Source organism: Antedon mediterranea, chromosome 6 (assembly GCF_964355755.1).
Source record: "Antedon mediterranea chromosome 6, ecAntMedi1.1, whole genome shotgun sequence".
NCBI classification, from domain to species: domain Eukaryota; kingdom Metazoa; phylum Echinodermata; class Crinoidea; order Comatulida; family Antedonidae; genus Antedon; species Antedon mediterranea.
Window position 1 is genome coordinate 3,803,018 of NC_092675.1, and position 21,295 is coordinate 3,824,312.

Genomic DNA, 21,295 nt, shown 5'->3' on the forward strand with positions numbered 1-21,295 from the left:
CGCGAGTATTATGTTTTACAATTAAATGTAATAAGCTATTGTTGCTCAACTTATTAATCTGAATTTAATTTAACGTCTCATGATTCAGCCTTAACCACGTATAATTAAGTTTTTGTTTTGTTTAGGCCAGAGTTCCGCAACCTTTTTTGACCGCGAACACATGATCCTATTTTGGGAATTTTCGCGACCCAACAATGTGTATTTGATCTTACAGAATCAATTGATTTTTCTTTTAATGAAATTATATTGTTTTTATTTTATTTTGAAAGATATTGAGACAGTTAAGTTAATTTAGGAAATAGATAAGTTAACTTTGCGATGTCTACCGTCATATTAATACATAGTCATGATACATACATAATCACTATCGTTCTCTCTTAATCTCTATTAATGGGGCCATAGCATTTTGTTGACAGCACATCAAAAATGCACACATTACCCATGGTGGGGCCTGTGGCAAAGCGAAATTTGTTAAATGACACCCCTGGCTGGAAATGGTATACTCTCGCACGTAAACATTATGATAGCACCTCTTGTTGGTCGGAAATGACACTCTAATAGCGAGCTCGCAATTGACAAAACGACCGTAGCCTACTTTTTCCGCAGGTAAACACATTTGCGTTCTATGCTAACGTCAAAGGATTTTCCCGAACCATAAATATTTCCCCTGGCTAGGGCCTGAACAACATCGCTATGAGTGTAATTTAGGATGGACCTGTTTATATTGTTCCTTCTATTATTTTAATCTTCATTGTAAAAGTTCCCACCGCGAAACGGCGGTTTAGGCCACACAAGCCATAAGTTATTTATTAAAGCTCATTTTGTCTGGAAGTGAATGGGTTTTTGGTTAAATGTAATTGTTTATTTTGTTTTGTTTATAAGCAAGAACATATTAAAATTATTTTTGAGCAAAATTCAACTTTATTAAAACTACCTGTACAAGTAAATGGTCTCATTCGCTACTATAAGTTTTTTAGATCTAATTTAGGATCTATTTAATTTAAAAATAAATACTATTTGGTCCTATTGCGATAACTTCTTTCTCGTTAATAAATTCACTTCACTGACTAACTTTGTTCGTTTTTACGTATTTATAAGCTTAGAGTTTAATTTAAATGCTCGTTACCAATTTTACTTTATTTCGAGTCACTTTTTTGTATTTAAGTCTTCACTTTTTTATAAGCTTGTTTGTAGTTTTACTGATAATTAGGCCTAAGCCGTTATAATTTAAGTGTTCAACTCAGTTCGTTTCGTAACGCGAGGTTCGTCGATTATTTAACATTGTTGGCGTCTATATCACGCTAATATTGAGGTTTTATTGTTGGAAATGCTATTAGAACTCTATATATATCATATTTCGTAAAATTAACACTTTAAATTGGCAGAACTTGGCTGGGCATACTAGTTGACGCAATACATACATTGTTGACGCAATGTATATATCAGATACACATCAACTCAGTTCATTTCGTATACAAATACTGCATGTATTAATGTTACCACGTGTTGAGGATTGTTGATTATTTAAAATTGTTGGCGTCTAGGCTTAGCCTAGCCCTATATCGCTGTAAAATTGAGGCATGTTTTATTGTTGAAAATTCTATTAGAACCAACTCTAGATATATCATATTTTGTGTAATTAACACTTTAAATTGGCAGGGCTTGGTAGGACTCCTGGCGTAGGAAAGCTATGCTAGGCCTAGGCCTACGCGCTAGCTAGTAGGCCTCAGTATTGAGAGTCGTACCACACGGCGCACACACGAGTTATGTAGCCTAGCTAGGCCAATCTTTTAAGAACATTTTACAGTAATTTTATTTTTGGATTTTTTAATCAACATGATTTCCCGAAATCCCCTGAAAACGCTATCTACCCTAGGCCCCTATGTTATTTTTGTTTTTTTACGCTTGGCTGGACACGACTGTTGTGTTGGTAGGACCTATCTCTGCTGCCAGAACAGATGGCTTCCGTAGCACGAAAATCAAAATACTCAATTCAAATTGTGCTTAACATCTATAATCTTTCTGTGTAAAATAGGCTTTTTTTTCTTTTTTTGCTAGTTGCTATTTTTATTTTTTTACAACAAACAAAAAACTGTATTAAATTAATATATGTTGTGCAATATTAAGGGGTCTTCACTATTATTATTACAGTAACAATAGTTATTAATTTGATCAGTGTTTTTTACCTGTTTCTAAAATGTTTTTCTAATTTGATTTAAGATATAACGGGTGTTGGCAGAAGCATGTCTGGATTTATGCAGCAAATTCCATCCAAGAGGCCTTGCAACATTCAGTTTCGTACTTACAGTAGCAAAGAGATATTGGAACTGAGTGTCAAAGAAATTGTCAACCCAAAAACATTTGATGACCTTGGACATCCCACTGCGGGTGGTCTTCATGACCTTTCCTTGGGTAGGTTAAGGATTTGCAAAAGAAACCAAGAAAATAACAACCGCACTAAAGCATGTGATAGCAATTCCAGTATCTAAATATATTAAATGCGCAAATCAAACAATTCTGATTTATTGCGCTTTTTTAATTAAATATAGAAATATTCCCATTAATCAACACTTTCAGAATCCTGATAACAGGGGCCTTGAACCCCTCCCCTTATTTCACTGGATAATTTTTAGATTTGCAATCTTACGATACAAGTTTAAAGTTTGCAAATATCAAAAGGTATTGTAGTAAAATTATGAACACAATGACACTAATTTTTCTTTTACGTTTTACTTTGTATTTTCGTTAAAGGGCCGAGTCATGAAAGAGAGTTATGCGCAACATGTTACCTTGGTTATCTGCATTGCCCAGGACACATGGCGCATATCCGTCTTCCTCTACCAGTATTCAATCCTATGTATTTTAAAAATATTTTGCAGGTAGGCAACTTAATATTGATTGAAGAGATGCAATTCATGATGAAGTTAAAAAACTTTATAAGCTTGGTTACCACTAGGATGTAACGTAATACAAGAATGTAAAGCTCTGTCCAAACCAGTTTGTGTGTGCTCAAATATGGTAGTGATATGACATGATCTTGGGCACATTTTGTTTCATAGTGTAGACAGGGCTTAAGCATAAAAAATATTATTTGACCAATCACAAGTGATGAATTATTCTATCTGTCACTTGTCATTAGTCAACTTACTTGCGTTGCGTCTTGGTGTGGAACCAAGCTTTATGAGCAATGTCCCAATATTTCTTGTACATTGAATTGACCTTTGACAGTGGTCAATTGAATTTGAAGTTTATATATTACTATATAGGCCAACAACCTTACAGAAGACATCTTTCTGCACACTTTTTTTAAAAACTAGTGTAACTTTGTTTTTTGAATGTTATATGTGTGTGCAACAATAAAAGCAATTTGTGCAGTGATCCATTTGCAGATCGATCAAAGCTATACTGCAATGGGGTGCATGATAATGATTGTTTTAACCTCCTCCTTGTCCTCCATTCCAAAATCGTTCCTGCATCCTAAAACAAATAAACATTTGTTGATTTCCAGCTTTTGAGAGGTTCATGCTTACAGTGCCATCATCTGTTAGCCCCACGTTGGTCCCTGGTTTTAATATCTTACCAGCTAGAATGCCTTGATAAAGGCTTTTTCCATGCTGTGGATGAAATGCAGAACAGGGTAAACAGTCTGGCAATGGACAATAGTGGCAATGATCCAGCTACAGTACATCTCATCGAATCCACACTGAAGGATTATATGGAAGAACTTGAAAGCGGTAAGCAAGGATTAATATGATGCTTGGCTACCACTCCATCGATCCTGGGTTCAAGTCCTGTCACATGTCAGGATTTTTTCTAAGGACAAAATTATAACTGCACTCCCAAAGACTTGTAATAAGACTTTGTTATGTAGAGCATCTTGTGTATATGTTTGTCTTGTGAACATCTGAGGGTCCCTAATGATCAGCAATTTCTGGATGTATCACCCTCATTAAATATGGTAAAAAAAAAAAATATTTCAGTTCAAAACTAGTGATGTCAAAATCTAGAATAAATAGAGGATCTAACCAAAATTTACAAACAGCAAAATAAAATGACAGTAAAGATATGTTCACACTTAGCCAAATCTGGACCTGTATATAGTGAAGTGAAAACAAATAGGTGAGTACAATGTGAATGTGAAAAGTCAATACATTTTTATTTCTGTAGAAAAAGAAAACCAATTTGAAACTGTGAACACAAATCTTCGCAACCTTGTAGCCATACGAAAGAATCTTGTAGACACATTTATGAAAGAACACATTAATTCCCACGGTCGAAAGTGCGCACTCTGTGGCACTACTGTACGTCAAATTCGGCCAGAACACAATGTTCGTATCATCACTAAACAGCTTAGGTCTGATAGCAGCAATTTGGAACAAGTGTTTCTTTCACCGTCTGAAGCACGAGACCATCTAAGGAAAATCTCAGCGTATGAAGGTAAAGTTCAATATCTAATTACGGTACGTTGTACCAAATTCACACACAGGAGTTGGTTTGCTATTACCTCTCGTTGTGTTACATTATCTGCTTTCAATTTCATTTGTGTACCGTCTTCTTTTTCAATCAATAAAGCTCTGTCTAATGTAATTCAGATCATAAATAAAACATAAAGACAATAGTATACAATCAACTGGGAGTAATCCAAGCTAAATTATCATATACCAGTTTGGGTATCAACCTCTTAATAGATGTACAAGCTGCAAGATTAGGCCAGAGAGAACAGTGCCTACCATTATCAGCACAGAAATAATCATTTGCATTAATAAATTCTTTTTTTTTGTGCACCACAGTATCCAATTCGCACACATTTTAAATATCAATTCCTGATAAAAACAAATATACCTCAAACTGTGTCTTGATACAAATATATAAGCATTCTCGCTCCTGAGGACGATCAAAGCATATTGATCGAAACGTCGAGAAACTCAACAGTTCTTTTCAGAACTAATATACGTGGTGTACCGCAAACTGTATATCAACAATATATAAATGCATTTCTATGTTTTATTGATGTCAAATATGGGAATAACTGGATAGATTTATCAGTAATTTGATGCTAACGCTATTTACTAATCCATATCCTAAGTAGTTGTCTTAAATTTTATGTTTTATTCTATACTTTTTTTTTTGCAGACAAAGTTTTTAAAAATTTATTTGGTGTTTTGAAAGGAGGTCATTTTGAAAACTCCACAACTGGGGAGAGTGCTATTGACCTGTTTTTTCTTGAGGTAATTCCAGTGATACCAACGAAATTCCGACCAGTAAGTTATAAAAAGCGGTATTTTTATTTTCTAGTAGCATTTAGTTTTAAAATTAGTGAAAACATCTACAAATTAGTATAATAATATTCAATGGTTCTGCTTCTTGTTAGGTATCAGCTATGGGTGACAAACGTTTCGAAAACCCACAAACAGGGGGTCTTACAAGAGTGTTGAAAGACAGCCAAACTCTGTCGCAACTACTGTTCTTTAGTCAAAATGAGCATAATGAAGAATTTCTGAAGGATTTTGATAAGGTTAGTGATTTCTTTTATTCTTTAATTTGAATTGTAGAAGATACATCACCATTGCCTCACTGTACATGTGCATGAAATATCAGTCGACTTCATAAAAGTGTGGCCATCCCATAAAGGGTGCTATATTTTTAGAAAAATACACCAAATATAGATTTTAAAAAATAAAGGCCTAACAGTAGAACCTAGTAGATAAATTTTTGCATTATTAGGATGTTTTCTTTGTAAAGCATGGTTTCCACTAGCATGCAACGTATCAACGCAACATGATGTATTGCGTAATCACAAGTGGGAACCTACGTCACAACAGTGCTGCAAACATCGCAGGTTTAATTTCACAGAGGCGGGGATAAACTTAAGCAAAGTCTGTTCTGTGCTAGAGTGCTTGATTTATTAAATGATTAGCTAAATAATAATAATGACATTTATTATTTAGAGTATACTGGCAATGGTTCCAGGAAAAAGCAACACAGAGAAACTTCAAAATTCATGGAGTGTTCTACAAACCCATGTCAACAGTTTGATAGACAGTGACATGGACAAGTTATCTACAGAAAACTTCCCAGGTGTTAAACAGGTAAGTTAGCCACCTGTATATCAAAGGATTTGCCTTTGACCCCTTTCTGATACCCTTTTCTGATACCCCTTACAGCCCTAGCCATTTTTTTGTGAATTAAAAAATCTACTAACTACTTCACAGTTCAAACCACCGGAGTTGAACACCTGAAAGCACTCCACTCTTCACATTTTAATGTATCTTGATTTTTTTTAATGTAAACTTATTCTTTAACTTTAAACCTCAATTGTTTTTTTATTCAGATTCTTGAAAAGAAAGAGGGGTTATTTCGCAAACACATGATGGGTAAACGTGTCAACTATGCTGCACGCTCTGTCATATCACCAGATCCTTTCATAAACTCTGACGAAATAGGAATACCAGATATTATCGCTAAGAAGTTAACATATCCGCAACCTGTAACCGAGTGGAATGCCCAGGAATTGCGCCGTGCCATTATGAACGGGCCAAATAAACATCCTGGGTACATATTTGATTTTATTTGTTCATTCTGTTTTATTATCAGAGAATAAGATTCTACAATACAAATGAAACTAACTTTAATGTCATTGGATTGTAAGTTTTTTAGCCTTAAAAAAACGGCTCATGTGGTGCACACAAAAAAATCATTTATTAATGCAAATGATTATTTCTGTGCTGATAATAGTAGGTACTGTTCTCTCTGACCTGTACAGAGCCTAATCTTGCACCTTGTACATCTATTAAGAGGTTGATACCCAAACTGGTATATTATAAAGCTGAGATTACTCCCCAGTCTTTATGTTTAATTTATGATCTGAATTACATTCGACAGAGCTTTATTGATTGAAAATGAAGACGGTACTCAGATGAAATTGAAAGCAGATAATGTAACACAACGCGAGGCAATAGCCAAACAACTTCTAACGCCACAGAATCCCCGGCACGCCATCACGGGACAGAAACGAGTTCACCGACACATTAAAAATGGAGATGTACTCTTGCTGAATCGGCAACCTACATTACATAAGCCGAGTATCATGGCCCACAAGGTATTCAGATTGTCTTTTCAAAATTTAATTCAATAATTTGATTTTGCAACTTTCTCAACTTTCTATATATATATAATGCCGGAAAACCATTGGACTGCACTATGGCTTGCCTGGTTTTTAATAAATGTTAGTATTCCCATTGGTTTTTCAATGGTAATAAATAAGGGCCCTTCTGGAACTGCATAAAAGTCGGTTGTTGTATACACCAATCACACTTAAGTGAGATATTTCCTCTTAAATATTAAGTATTTCCCATAAATTGTATTCACTTAAGCTCTGTCTACACTATCAAACTTTATGTGACAAAAAAATGTGATGTGCTCATATATTCACATGATGATGTTATATCACTACCATATTTAAGCACATCACGCTTTTTAGTCAAACTAGTTTGATAGTGTAGACAGAGATTAAAATAGGAGATTTTTCTTATTTTAAGAGTAAGTGTTCACTTAGCCAAAGTGTGAATGGTGAATACGGCCACTGGTTTTCAGAGAGTTTAGATCTGCTGTAGTTTTTTATCTATCTGTTTAACCTTGTCCCCATTCACAGGTGCGTATACTTCCTCGTGAAAAGACATTTCGTCTACATTACTCTGCGTGCAAGACATATAATGCTGATTTTGATGGAGATGAAATGAATGCTCATTTTCCACAAAATGAGATTGGACGTTCTGAGGCATACAATATAGGTAAAATTATTTTATATATTTCTTTTTTTTTATTTTTATTTTTTTTATTTTATTCAATTTTCAGGTACAACAATACATGACAATACAGCGGTGCAGCACCCTGAGGTTTGCCATGAGTGCAAAGCACTATCGAGATGGCTCTCCATATACTGCACTAGAACATATAAGACAAACATATACACAAGATGCTCTACATAAACAAAGACTTACTTATTACTATTAGTCAATTGTAAAATAGTATCAGTGCAAAACTAAAAAAATAGATGAAAAAAAACTATCCTTACAACATCATATTATGCATGTGTGGCCAAATAGAAATTTTTTTTTCACTAAATCAAGATGATAAGTAGATTGTGTATAAGAACAATGTATGAAAGAGTGGATGCAATATTATACAAATAATGCACAAGTCGGAGTGCGTTAGTGGAGATGCGGCTAGCTTAGGCCTTGCAAAACAGTCATAGCAGAATTGACAAGATATACAAGTGGTGTGTTTGTTTTATTTTTTTAATGGGGTACGTGGAGCAGACGACATGGTATGTACTAATAAATGATGCAGCGAGCCTGGCACGATTAGTATTCTGCAATACGATTACATGTGACTCATTTCAGCGTGTCTGATTGGCTACATCCTTGAACCCATAAAATAATACAGTATGTTTAATATGCACCAGTAACATACATTTTAATATCAAATAAACTATTGGTTTGATTTCCCATTCTATTTTATCAATTTTATATACTTTCAGCTAGTACTAGTCATCAGTACTTGGTGCCAAAGGATGGCACACCACTAGGAGGACTGATTCAAGATCATATGATTTCAGGCGTAAAAATGACTGTTAGAGGGCGCTTTTATACAAAGTTAGTGATTGATTTAATATAATTATCAAGGTGAAATGTGAAATCAAGGAAAACAAAAGATGTACACAATAATCATCATAAAGATATAATTCTTAGTAGTATGTTATCAGCTCTGTCTAGTTTGACAAAATAAGTTTGATATTCCCAAATATGGTAGTGATATATCATCATCATGTCCATATATGGGAACATCACATTTTTTTGTCACATAAAGTTTTAGAGTGTAGACAAGGCTTTAAAATAATAAATATTAAATAAATATCTTACAGGGCTCAATATCAGCAGTTGGTTTTCAATGCAATGACCGATAAAAGTGGTCATGTAAAGCTGCTACGGCCGGCCATCATTAAACCAAAACAACTGTGGTCTGGCAAACAAGTTTTCTCCACGCTCCTTCTCAACATTATTCCCGAAAACAAGCCGCTGTTTAATTTCAAAGGACGTTCAAAGATTTCTAGTAGGGTAGGTTTGTAATTGGTTTAGATGTTAGATGAGTTGATGCCTGGGCATTCTATGGTATTTCATAAAATTAGTTATCTAATTCTCTAAGTCTAGCAGTGTGTGTCATAATGTTTATATAAAGTAAATTTCTGACAAGTAAAAAGCTATAATATAAAAATAATTAAAGCTATTAATTTTATCTTTTTAATTTTCACTTTCAACATTAATTAATTTTGTGCATTTTACATTTTCTGTTGATTGTTCGGCGCATTTTGCGCTATAGAACATTGTTATTTTTATTACTATTTCTTCTCAAATTTCTTTTAGACATGGCGTAAGAATGATCCACGGGTGCCAATTGGAGGAGGTACACCTCTTAAAGGAGACAACATGACAGAATCGGAGGTGATATTTAGGCAAGGCCAACTGCTTGTTGGTGTTTTAGACAAAGCTAACTATGGCAGTACTCCATATGGCCTAGTCCATGCATGCTATGAGGTAAGAAACATTGACAGGTAGATGGAGCAGGTTTTATATTACTACAAATACTAATAAATATCAACTGACACATATTTCAATACAGGAATTGGAGTCTGATATTATATTGATTTTGTTTGCATTTACAATTTAGTTGTATGGTGGTCAGACAGCTGTTCTCATCCTTAGCTGCCTCGGTCGCTTATTTACAACATTTTTGCAGTTCATCTGTGGATTTAGTCTTGGTGTTGAAGATATTATTGTGAAAACAAAGGTAAGTGAGCTAAAGGTTATCCTGTAAACTATAAGGCCTTGGACACACTCACATCAATGTAAAAGCATTATAAGATTGTCGTACAAGTCTGTATTCACTTTCTTCATTATGTTTGCAAGACGAAAATATGTTTGAAGCTATGTCTACACTATCAAACTTTATGTGACAAAGACATGTGATGTGCCCATATATGGACATGATGATGTCATATCACTACCATGTTTAAACATATCGCTACCATGGGCACATCACACTTTGTCAAACTAGTTTGATAGTGTAGACAGCATGTTTCTTTGAAGATGCTGAGCAACACCATGGTTCTTGTCAGCTGTGTTTGTTGTTCTTCCAATCTTACATGCTGCCAATATCCTTGTCTTTATACCTTCGTTTATTGATGTGAGGGCGTGTGGCGCAGTGTGTTAGATGTTGGATTACTGGTTCAAATCCAACTCTCACCACATTGCTTGTATCCTTAGACAAGACACTTTACTTACTTTTGCCTCGCTCCACTCATGTGTATAAAATTTGTACCAGTTAGACCAAAGAAACAACTTTGCGCTGATTACTAGCTGCATTATTATAGGAGTATGTTTCCATACGTGTTTGATCCAAAAAATGACCGGGGTAATATTGTGAAACGCATTGAGAGCTTGCTTATATGTGCTATATAAGAATGAACTATTATTATTGATTATATTAAAGGCTGATAAGAAACGAAAGAAAATGATGAAGAAAGCTGTCAAGTCTGGTTTAGGAATTATGGCGAAGACTCTACAAGTGGAAGATCCCAAAAATGTGGATGAGATCATAGACAAATACGAGTCTGCACACAGGTATAATAATTGTTAATACAGAAAACAGCCCAGGGGTGTCCCCAGGAATATAAATACCATAATTACTGACACACTTACATATGACATATGATCTACTAAGTCTGAAGAAATCCTCTGGTTTTATTTTGGCTCTCCATACCACCCACCCCAACAAAAGTTCCTTGAAATTCACCTGTAATAATAATAAAGTCTATAAAGCTCTGTCTACACTATCAAACTAGTTTGACAAAAAAGTGTGATGTGCCCAAGTAGGGTAGTAATATGCCCAAATATGGTAGTAATATGCCCAAATATGGTAGTGATATGCCCAAATATGGTAGTGATATGATATCATCATGTCCATATACGGGCACATCATATTTTTCAGTCACATAAGTTTGATAGTGTAAACAAAGCTTAAAACATATTTCTTTTTCTGATTGATTCCCTTTATTTGTTCTAGATCATCAGATGGATTACAAATGGCTGAAATTGATATGCAAATGAAAACAAACACTGAAGCATTCACAACGGAAATATCAAATGTCTGTCTAGGTCAAGGGTTAATCAAGTCTTTCCCAAATAATAGCTTGCAACTGATGGTGCAGTCTGGAGCTAAAGGCTCAATGGTAAACATAAACAAAATATTTATGTTTTTGCAAACAAATAAAACACATCCCACAAGAGTAACTGGTAGCTAGTGGTTTAGCTGCTTTGCTATCATTCCCAGGTACTCAGTTCAAATCCTGTCATATGACTTGGTGTAGATCATCTTGTGTGTATATTTGCCTTGTAAATGGACTTTCACTCGTATATTATATGTGCCTAAACTACTTTCTTTGCAGGTGAATTGTATGCAGATTTCATGTCTCCTGGGACAAATTGAACTTGAAGGAAGACGTCCACCCCTCATGTTAAGTGGAAGATCCCTACCATCATTTCAGCCATATGACTCTAGCCCACGTTCTGGAGGATATGTGGATGGTCGCTTTTTAACAGGCATTCGGCCACAAGAGTATTTCTTTCATTGCATGGCTGGAAGAGAGGTATGGTTTTTTAGCCTATGTCTGTCTATTTAATATATAACATTACGTCAGTATTTATTCAGCTATAGTGGTAATCTTTTCACCGTCTAATCCCACGAAAAAATCAATATGGCCTGTCTTTATTCTGTTATCTTTAGAGTTCTATGCAATGCAATTCAAAGCCAATGCATATTACAACATACATATTATATTTATCATTCATTTTAGGGTCTGGTTGATACAGCAGTAAAGACAAGTCGGAGTGGATATCTACAACGTTGCATTATCAAACATTTGGAAGGTTTAGTCGTGAACTATGACCTTACGGTATGGCATATGACAACATACATGATTTATTTTACTGTTTGTTGATTGTAATATGGAGTGAATGCCAAATTTTGTTGGGCGTTAGCTTGTTCTTTCTTTTGGTTATAATTCATTGGTGACAACATAATGTACTTTTAGTTTATAGAAATAATTCATTGTGTTTTCATTCCAAAAATGTTTTTTTCCATTCCATTCTAAAATTAAAACTTTATGTTTTCGACATTATTCATTTGTTAGGTACGAGATAGTGATGGAAGTATAGTTCAGTTTAATTATGGCGAGGATAGCTTGGATATCTCAAAAACTCCTTACCTAAACCCCACACAGTATGACTTTCTCATTGAAAACAGTGAAGTGATTCTAGGGAAAAATGACACTCATCTTCAAAACCCAAAGAAAGCTGTTCGTTATCAAAAGAAGGTAAATCAATAAGGTTAATCAATATTAGTTTATGCTTTATTGTTGGAAGGTTTCCATGATTAAAAAAGGTTCTAAATAAATATTTAATTTTCTGCATAGATTGGAATAGAATACTTGACTATCATACAGAAAGGCCTTGGTTCAATTCCCAATTTACCATGAAACTTTTTTCTCAATAAAACTCTGTGTCACACCTTAGTCTAACTTATCTAACTCTAAAAAACAGGGCTTGAAAAGTCATTAATGACTGTTGGAATGGCTCTATATAAATCGAATGATTGATATATAATATTGGCTATGCAAACCTTTTAACAATAAAGTGTGTAAAATAATTGTTGTTTTATGGCATTAAATTTATCTGAAAATAAAGTCTGATTTACAAACTCTCTAATAATGAAACATTTTTTTTTATAGATAAAGAAATGGAAAGAAAACAAAAATACAGTTCGAATTTCACCGTTTTTAGAATTTATTTCCGGTACAATGCAAAATATGGGTGAAACCGCACCTGAAAATAAAGATATAATCAAGGATGAATTGATTGATTTGTGGAGAACAGTTGAAGACAAAGAACAGTTAGTGAAAATTTATATTTTTAGATGCATTTTTGTAGATTTAGTGGATTTATTTCATATCCAAATACAAACTACGGTAATTCCCATCTTTTGAGACATACCTATTCAGTGAACATTCCTATTTAATGAGACACTTTTGCCTAAAATGAACAAGAAGCACTACTCTATATGTTTAATTATACGCCAACCCTTATTTTACTACCGTATAATCGTATATAAATCATATCATATAATCATTTTGACATGGTCCCTACAGAAAAATCCAACTACATTTTTTTTTTCTCATTATATTTGATTCATTATAATTTCAATAATTCGTTTTGAAGGTACTCAAAAAATTGCAAGAAATGTCCAGATCCTGTGCTGACAAAACTTCGTCCAGACACAAACTTTGGTTCAATTTCAGAGAAACTAGATCAGTTGGTGAAGGATTACCTTGATGTGAATATCAGAAAGTTTATAAAATCAGAGACTGACTGTAAGGAACCAAACATTGATAGTGAGGGATTTAAAAAGTTGATGTATAGTAAATACCAAAGGTCTCTCTGTGAACCTGGGGAAGCTGTCGGTTTGCTTGCAGCTCAGGTGATTATTATGTGTGATGTGCCCAAATATGGTAGTGATATGCCCAAATATGGTAGTGATAAAACATCATCTTGTCCATATATGGTCACATCACATTTATTATTATTTTCAGTTTCTGGGGGGGGGGCTACAGTATTTGGGGTACAGTTGTCTTCTACAACTGTCTTCACTATCAAACAATGTGATGTGCCGAAATAAGGTAATGATATGTCCAAATAAGGTAGTGATATGTCCAAATAAGGTAGTGATATTACATCATCATGTTCATATATGGTCACATCAAACAATTTGATAGTGTAGAGAGAGCTTTAGGCCTTGATCGCCTCCTCTCTAACATACTCCCTGCAGTAACGCATAGTTCAATTACTGTACTACAAAAGCAGCATAAAGGCCCATTCACACTAGGACGATAACGATCGACGATAAATATATAAGCATGCATTTTTTTAACATAAAACAAAAGAAATTAGAAAGGGTTTTGTTCTAGGACTATAGGATAATCATTTATGCTGTCTTTGATAAAAATATTATTTTTTAAATTCCAATCAAATGACGTCATGATACATAAAAACAATAAAATCGTTGTATCGTCACGGTATTATTGCTCTTACTAATCATGACGTTATTTGATTGGACGTGTGAAAATATAATTTTCATCAAAGGAAGCATAGATGGTTATTCTATAGTTCTAGAATGAAAAGGTTTTATATTTCTTTTATTTTATGTATGAAAAATGCAAATTATTGTCTATTATCGTCGATCGTTATCGTCCTAGTGTGAATGGGCCTTAAGCCTGTTTGTAGGCACTATCAAAGTTCCTTGAATGTATTTGTGCTTCGATTGGTATATAGCTTTATTAGTCCTCATCATTATCTATATTATTTCTGTGTTTCTCTTGCAGTCTATTGGCGAGCCATCCACGCAGATGACCTTAAACACTTTTCATTTTGCTGGAAAGAGTGAAATGAACGTAACACTTGGAATCCCAAGATTAAGGTAATTGACTTTGTAAAACAATGAAATAAGAACCTTCAGATCACAGTTAGTAAAAAGAATGAACGAGAATTATATTTGATAAGTAACTGCTTGTTTCAAGCACATATCTCCATTTAGATCACTAGTATCTAGTAGTGGCCTTGCAAAGCTATAATATCTGTACAGATACAGATTTCAATATAATGTAAATTACAACGCTCATATCTTGTCTTTAATAATAATGAAAAGCAAGACAATTATGATGTGATATAATCGAAAATTAAATAATATCTGATTGTTTTTAGAGAGATTTTGATTGTTGCCAGTGCTAATATTAAGACACCCTCTATGGACGTTCCATTTCACTCCACTCGTTATGCTCATAAACGAGCAGCACGGTTACGCAAGAAACTTATGCGTGTACATCTCTCGCAGGTACTTACATTATTGTCTTGTCATTGTTTTATTTTTATTATAATTATTTTTGTTTAGGGTACTATATTAACTTTGCTCTTTTGTATTTGGTCTGTTTTTTGGTTTATATTAAATTGCTATTCTATTATATTATCACATTATGCAAATTTGGAAATCAAGTTTATAGGTTGATTATTTATTAAAAACACAATACTGTATAACAATTTGTTACTGTCTAAAATGGAATATACATGTTTTTGCTTCAGCCCTATAAATGGTTTTATCCATTATTATTAGTTGAAATCGTTTTAAATATTTTATCTATTTTCTTTTAGATAATTGAAGATGTAAACATTTATGAAAGTTACGACATTAGGAACAATTGGTAAGTATAACATTCTGAATATGGCTTTGTTCTTACAAAAATCATGAACAATACAGAGTGTACAAAAGCAAATGTAAAGCTCTGTCTACACTATTAACGTTTATGTGACAAAAAAATGTGCCCATATATGTACATGATGATGTCATACCACTACCATATTTGAGCATGTAACTACCATATTTGAGCACATCACACAGTTTTTGTCAAACTAGTTTGATAGTTTAGACAGGACTTAATATAGAAATAATAGTATTTTCCTCCTTTTTTTTCAGGGATCAATATCGTGTTTACAAGATTCGCTTTAATTTTCTGCCTCAGAAGGAATATGAAGTAAGACAATCTGTATTTTTGTTTAACAATGGAATCGTAATTAGTAGCCATTGGCAAGGGTTCGAGGATCACTCACCCCATGGTTCTGGTGGTAGAACGAGTCTTGTGGGATAAACCATAGGTCCAGTGTACACATCTAGCTCATGTGCAAGAATCTAGTACATCTTTCGAGTAGGGGATTACCCCGGTGTACTAGTACACCACAGCCCCAATCATAACAGGTTCCTGTAGGAGACCAGTCTTTGACTGAAGAGGTCGCCCAGTATAAATTAAATATTTCATATTTCATACAAGGAATTCTTCTGTTCTTTTTCAATAGCGTAATTCTTCAAAATAATGTTTTTGCACACTGGACCAATGAATTTCACATTTGAACTGTTTTGTTCACACACATGTATAATTTGATATTATACATAGTTGATTTTATATACCACACTACCAAACTATTTTTCTGATCCTTAAGGCCAACTAATTTGGAACTTGTTTTTGTATTTACAGGAAGATTGCTATGCCTCTCCTGCAACTGTATTAGAATTCTTTGAAAAACATTTTGTGAAACAACTAACAGACACGCTTAAAAAGAGATGCAAAGAGTTAAAACGAACAAGGTTAGTTTATGCAAGATACCAAAGAAGGAACAAAGTTATACATTCACATGGTGTAGTTCTCCAAACCAACTAAAATGTATATTTTTGTTTTAGAGAGGTTAACTTTAGGTCAGTTGGATCAAAGTTTGCCATGGAGGACGCTGCAGTTGGTGAAAGAGGGAATTTAAATGGCAGCCATTCTGAGGAGCCTACTGAAGCAGACGATCATGAACAAAAAGAGGAAACTGACAAATCGGAGAAGAAAGATGACGGTGAGAGCGATGACGAAGGTGATGGTGATGCAGCCGATAGAAAGTACCAGGGACAGAAAGATGAAGAAAAGGAGTATGATGAAGAGGATGAGAATGTTGATTCAGGTAAAAGTGCCACTGAACATGTCATAGGTCACAGCCAATCGCGACTTTGCAGTCAAATTTTTATAAAGGCTAGCAAGGTTGCTGCCAATTATAGTATAGATAACAGTATACAAATAATGAATGAATTTTGTTCGTACACGAATAAAAATAGTATTAAACAATTGTTTGATAGTGCATACTATTGCACGCCATGTGACCCACAATCGTCCAATCAAATGACAGGAATTTATTTAGGTGTTACATGATATAGATTATGCTGTGCTTCACCCATGCTAAGTATTAGTACTAACATACCTTTCAACAATTATGGCTGTAACACCGCACCACAATATGAAAAATAAATGTTATTTTTTACTAACAATATCAATTATACCAGAAAAGGGTAAAATTACATATGTAGAGTGAAATTACAATTTCAGTCTTCCCTGATTATTCATATGATATCTTTCTTTAATTACCTTCACAGGCAATGAGGATGCCTTTGTAGAATCAGCAGTTAGTGAAGGGGAGCATTCGCAGCAGGAGGGGGAAGATGAGTATATGAGTGACGCAGTGATGAGAAAAAGTATGCAAAAGAAAAAAACAACCATGGAAGAAAAAGATGCTCGTATAAATGTAAGCCAACTTTTTTATATAATTTCAGGAACTAAAATAATCACTGTATTCGTGGAAAGAAATTAATTTCCCATATTTGTATACAAATAATGTAAACAATGCTTATTTACAGATGTTAATGAATTATTATAATTAACTAATTTTGAATATGTAAAATATCATTCTTTGAAATTGTATTACTATTATTACTACCAGTTTCTCAACTGCGATTTAATTGGATAATTTGTGACAACATAGCTTTATTTAAAAATCATTTCAACATATCATTGTTGCGTGGTATATTAATGATTTGGATGCTTCTTCCAGGCTGTGGTATGCACTTCATCGTTGGTGTCCAGCTATAAGTTTGATAAGGTTGATCATTTATGGTGCGAGTTAGTCTTAAAGGTAAATTGAAAATTAGAATAAACGAAATTAAATAAAAAACAATGCAAATTAGCTCTTTTTTAACTCAGATCTTTTTTAACAATTAAACATGTAATGTAATGTAACATGTATCCATGGTCACACTTGATTACAGTGAGATTTACGTTAAGTAGGATTGACTAGTGCCTGACTTCAAATCTACGGCTTAAGACTCTAGTGTAGTGGCTCTCGGGACATATCCAATGGGGCCAAGCCCACGAAATTTCACAAATTGTAATGCAAAAGATAGGACGTCAAATTAAGCTTAGCCTTTTATTTCACCATTTTTAGGCTCTGGGCCCACCCCTATTTCAAAATCATGGATCTGCCACTAGCTCTAATGTTTTTAGAAATAACGTTGTGTATCACAAACTTTGCTTTAAAGAACCTAGTACATCTTTCGAGATGAGTAAGAGGAATACCCCGGTGTACTATTCCACACAAACACAGCCACTGTGCAATTGGGACTGGACCGTTTTTAGAGGTTGGTCCCGATCCTTCACTAACAGTGTTAGTGAGAAGTTGAATAAATAAAATAAAATAAAAGAGACCAATTTCTTCATGCTAAGCCCTCTAAAACTGTTTAATTCATGATCTGATGTAGTTTTAACTAAGTTTTTATTTTATTATTTGTTAGTTTGAACTGCATGACAGTAAATTAGATCTTGGTACAATCATCCTTAATGAAGCAAAGAGGGCTGTGGTGTACGAGACAGCTGGTATATCTCGCTGTTTTATCAATGATGAGGACGGCGAAAAGAGAATGAAAACTGAAGGGGTCAATTTCAAAGTAAGGAATTCTGTCAAATCATATTTGATATATTTATAACTGCTAACTCAACTAATAACAATTACTAGATATTTATTACACCTTATTTATAGAGGGTGACCCTAAACAGCTTATGCTGACAATCAAGGGGCCCTCTTGATGAATGACAGTCGCTATATATACATATATTTTTATTATTATCATCATCTTTTTTGTAGGAATTATTTAAATTTGATAGAATACTGAACATGAACAAACTCTACTCCAACGACATTCACGCAGTGGCCAGGACTTATGGTATAGAGGCAGCCTGTAGAGTCATTGTGAAGGTAGTGTCTTTCTGCTATTATGATTATTACATCATCAAGGTTATGAAACCAACAGTGCACAACAAAAAATTGTACATGCTCACAAACCTTCCTTTTCTAAAGCTCTGTTTACACTATCAAACTTTATGTGGTTAAATAAATGTGATGTGCTTATATATAGACATGATGATGTCATATCACTACCATATTTGGGTACCTCACACTTTATTGTAGTGTAGACAGAGCTTAACATCTGCAGATTTTATTACTTCTATTTTAGGAGATGCGTGATGTTTTCAAAGTGTACGGCATCACTGTTGACCCACGCCATCTTTCATTGATTGCTGATTATATGACCTTTGAAGGAGTCTACATGCCCTTCAACAGGACTGGACTGGAGACTAATGCATCACCTTTGCAAAAGATGACCTTTGAGAGCACTATGCATTTCCTGAAAGAAGCTACAATCCATGGTATGTACTTAAGATGTTAAATTGAAAGATTTACAACTCTGACAGTGGTGTCTGTGAGTGAGTGGCCGAGTGGTTATTTATTAAGAGAGTGGCAAAGGTTTCAGGTTCGCTCGTTCCATGGTTCTGGTGGGATAGCAAGTCTTCTCGGATGAAGACTATATAAACTGTAGGTCCAGTGTAAACAAAATACTTGTGTGCACTTTAAAAGAGCTAATACAGTACATCTTAAGGCCAACTCGGTATTGTACAACGAAACGTCTTGACTCGTCGGTGCTGTCCGAGTTGAAACCCAACGAGACGTAGTTTTTAGGTCGTTGCGTGATTGTTAAACATGTTTAATTTTCTCCCTACGAGATGACTCGTCAGGCCTCGTCGTACAAGGATGTCTGAGTTGGCCTTTACAAGTCGTTCACACACAGCTATTCATAAAGTGACCCCAATGGGGAGAAGAGTGTAGTTGATAAGTCCACCCACACTATGAGCAATTATCATTAAAAGGACATTTTCATTGCTAAAGAGCACTTATGTTTACCGGCTAATAATGAAATACTCTATAACCTTTATTATTGTCATTATTATTGTCATTTTAAAATTGTTTCTATTCTTTTCAGGAGTGACAGATCAGCTCAAGTCTCCCTCTGCAAGACTCGTTGTTGGCAGAGTAGTCTCCAGTGGTACAGGTTGTTTTGACTTACTCCAACAATTGACTTGATCAAGTACTGCCACAAGATTATTAAATCGTCAAATTGTTGTGTTTGAAGAAACAATTTATAATATATATTTTCAAGAAAGTAATATTTTATCTAATTTAAAAGTTCCGCTACATTGATTTCTCTCTTCTAATAAATAAATGCAAAGTTAAACAATGTTTACTAGTATTAGTTATTATTAGTATTGTTATTTCCAGTGTTCTCCTGGGTTGTTTGTCATGCCTCAACTACATAAGACCTTCCTAAAGATGTGTGCTGTTCCAAGGATGGCCAACATCTAAGCTTTCCCTACAATGTCCGGTACATTTAATTTGTCATGCCATGTTTTTCCTTCTTTTTTTTTTTTGCTCTGTGGATTCTCTTGATTTCAAAAGCCAGTTCTTTTCTCTCTGTTTATGATGTTTTGGTCCGCTGGCACAGCTATGCCAACTAATGTCTACTCGTGTGTGGGCCAACATTAATTTACAATAGTCAGGTCAATTATATTTTAATTTCTTATCCGTCTAAACTGTCATGTCCAAAGTAATTTAAATGTTTTTATTCTCTGTGACTGCTGATGGTCATACTGTTTGTGAGTACATTTTATTCTGTATTTTTGAAACATTTTTTAATATTATTATAATTATATATTCAAAAAAACAAAACTCTTGAACTATAAATTCATATCATGTTTATTTTTTGTTTGAAAGCACCGACTATTCCCAATTCTACAGGCATTTATATACAGGAAAGACAAATTTACCAATAGCCGTAATAATTTTACATTTTTACTTATCAAAGCATTCTGCGATTAAGCTAATTACTGTATTGACAGTAAAATATTTTTAAAATATTTTTTTCATTTTATATTGAATCTGAAAACATTTAAAACCCTCAAATATTGTATGGGCACCTTGTATTACAAAGGTATTCATCCTTGAAAAATACACACAAGAATTTAAAGGTTAGCTTCACAAGCAAGATATAAAATAGCTTAACATCCGAATAGAATGGGATATATCAAATATTTTCCTACACTATAAAATAACTTAAAATTAATCTATAATAAAATTGTAGGTGAGAAGAATTTTTAAATAAATTGAATAATATATTTACATAATAAGCACCAATCGAACTAATTCATTCATTCTATATGAAAATAGATTTGTGAGCATGATTCATTTCAACTAAAGGATGCATGTTTTGAAGCATACCCAGTCTGTGGCTGCTCATCATTTGCAGATCTTGCAGTACAGACTAAAGCTCTGTCTATATGGTGGTGATATGCCCAAATATGGTAGTGATGTGCATGTCCATATACGGGCATATCACATTTTGTTTGATAGTGTGGACAGAGCTTCAGATGTGATGTTCTCTT

General features: G+C 34.1%; 1 protein-coding gene across 1 annotated transcript; it reads left to right on the plus strand.

The window, feature by feature from the left end:
* Nucleotides 1–2,216: 2,216 nt before the first annotated feature.
* Nucleotides 2,217–20,089, plus strand: LOC140051387 (DNA-directed RNA polymerase I subunit RPA1-like). Its single transcript, XM_072096588.1, has 33 exons — nt 2,217–2,412; nt 2,752–2,879; nt 3,509–3,734; nt 4,168–4,437; nt 5,134–5,261; nt 5,372–5,515; nt 5,949–6,089; nt 6,332–6,552; nt 6,883–7,099; nt 7,652–7,790; nt 8,540–8,654; nt 8,924–9,116; nt 9,423–9,593; nt 9,727–9,846; nt 10,549–10,679; nt 11,122–11,287; nt 11,504–11,704; nt 11,912–12,010; nt 12,248–12,430; nt 12,845–13,005; nt 13,332–13,590; nt 14,492–14,586; nt 14,871–15,000; nt 15,315–15,364; nt 15,637–15,694; nt 16,193–16,302; nt 16,396–16,658; nt 17,125–17,273; nt 17,580–17,660; nt 18,316–18,468; nt 18,666–18,776; nt 19,036–19,228; nt 19,840–20,089. The coding sequence occupies exons 1-33, from the start codon at nt 2,244–2,246 to the stop codon at nt 19,938–19,940; spliced, it is 5,076 nt and encodes a 1,691-aa protein (XP_071952689.1). The 5' UTR covers nt 2,217–2,243; the 3' UTR covers nt 19,941–20,089.
* The last annotated feature ends 1,206 nt before the right edge of the window (nt 20,090–21,295 follow it).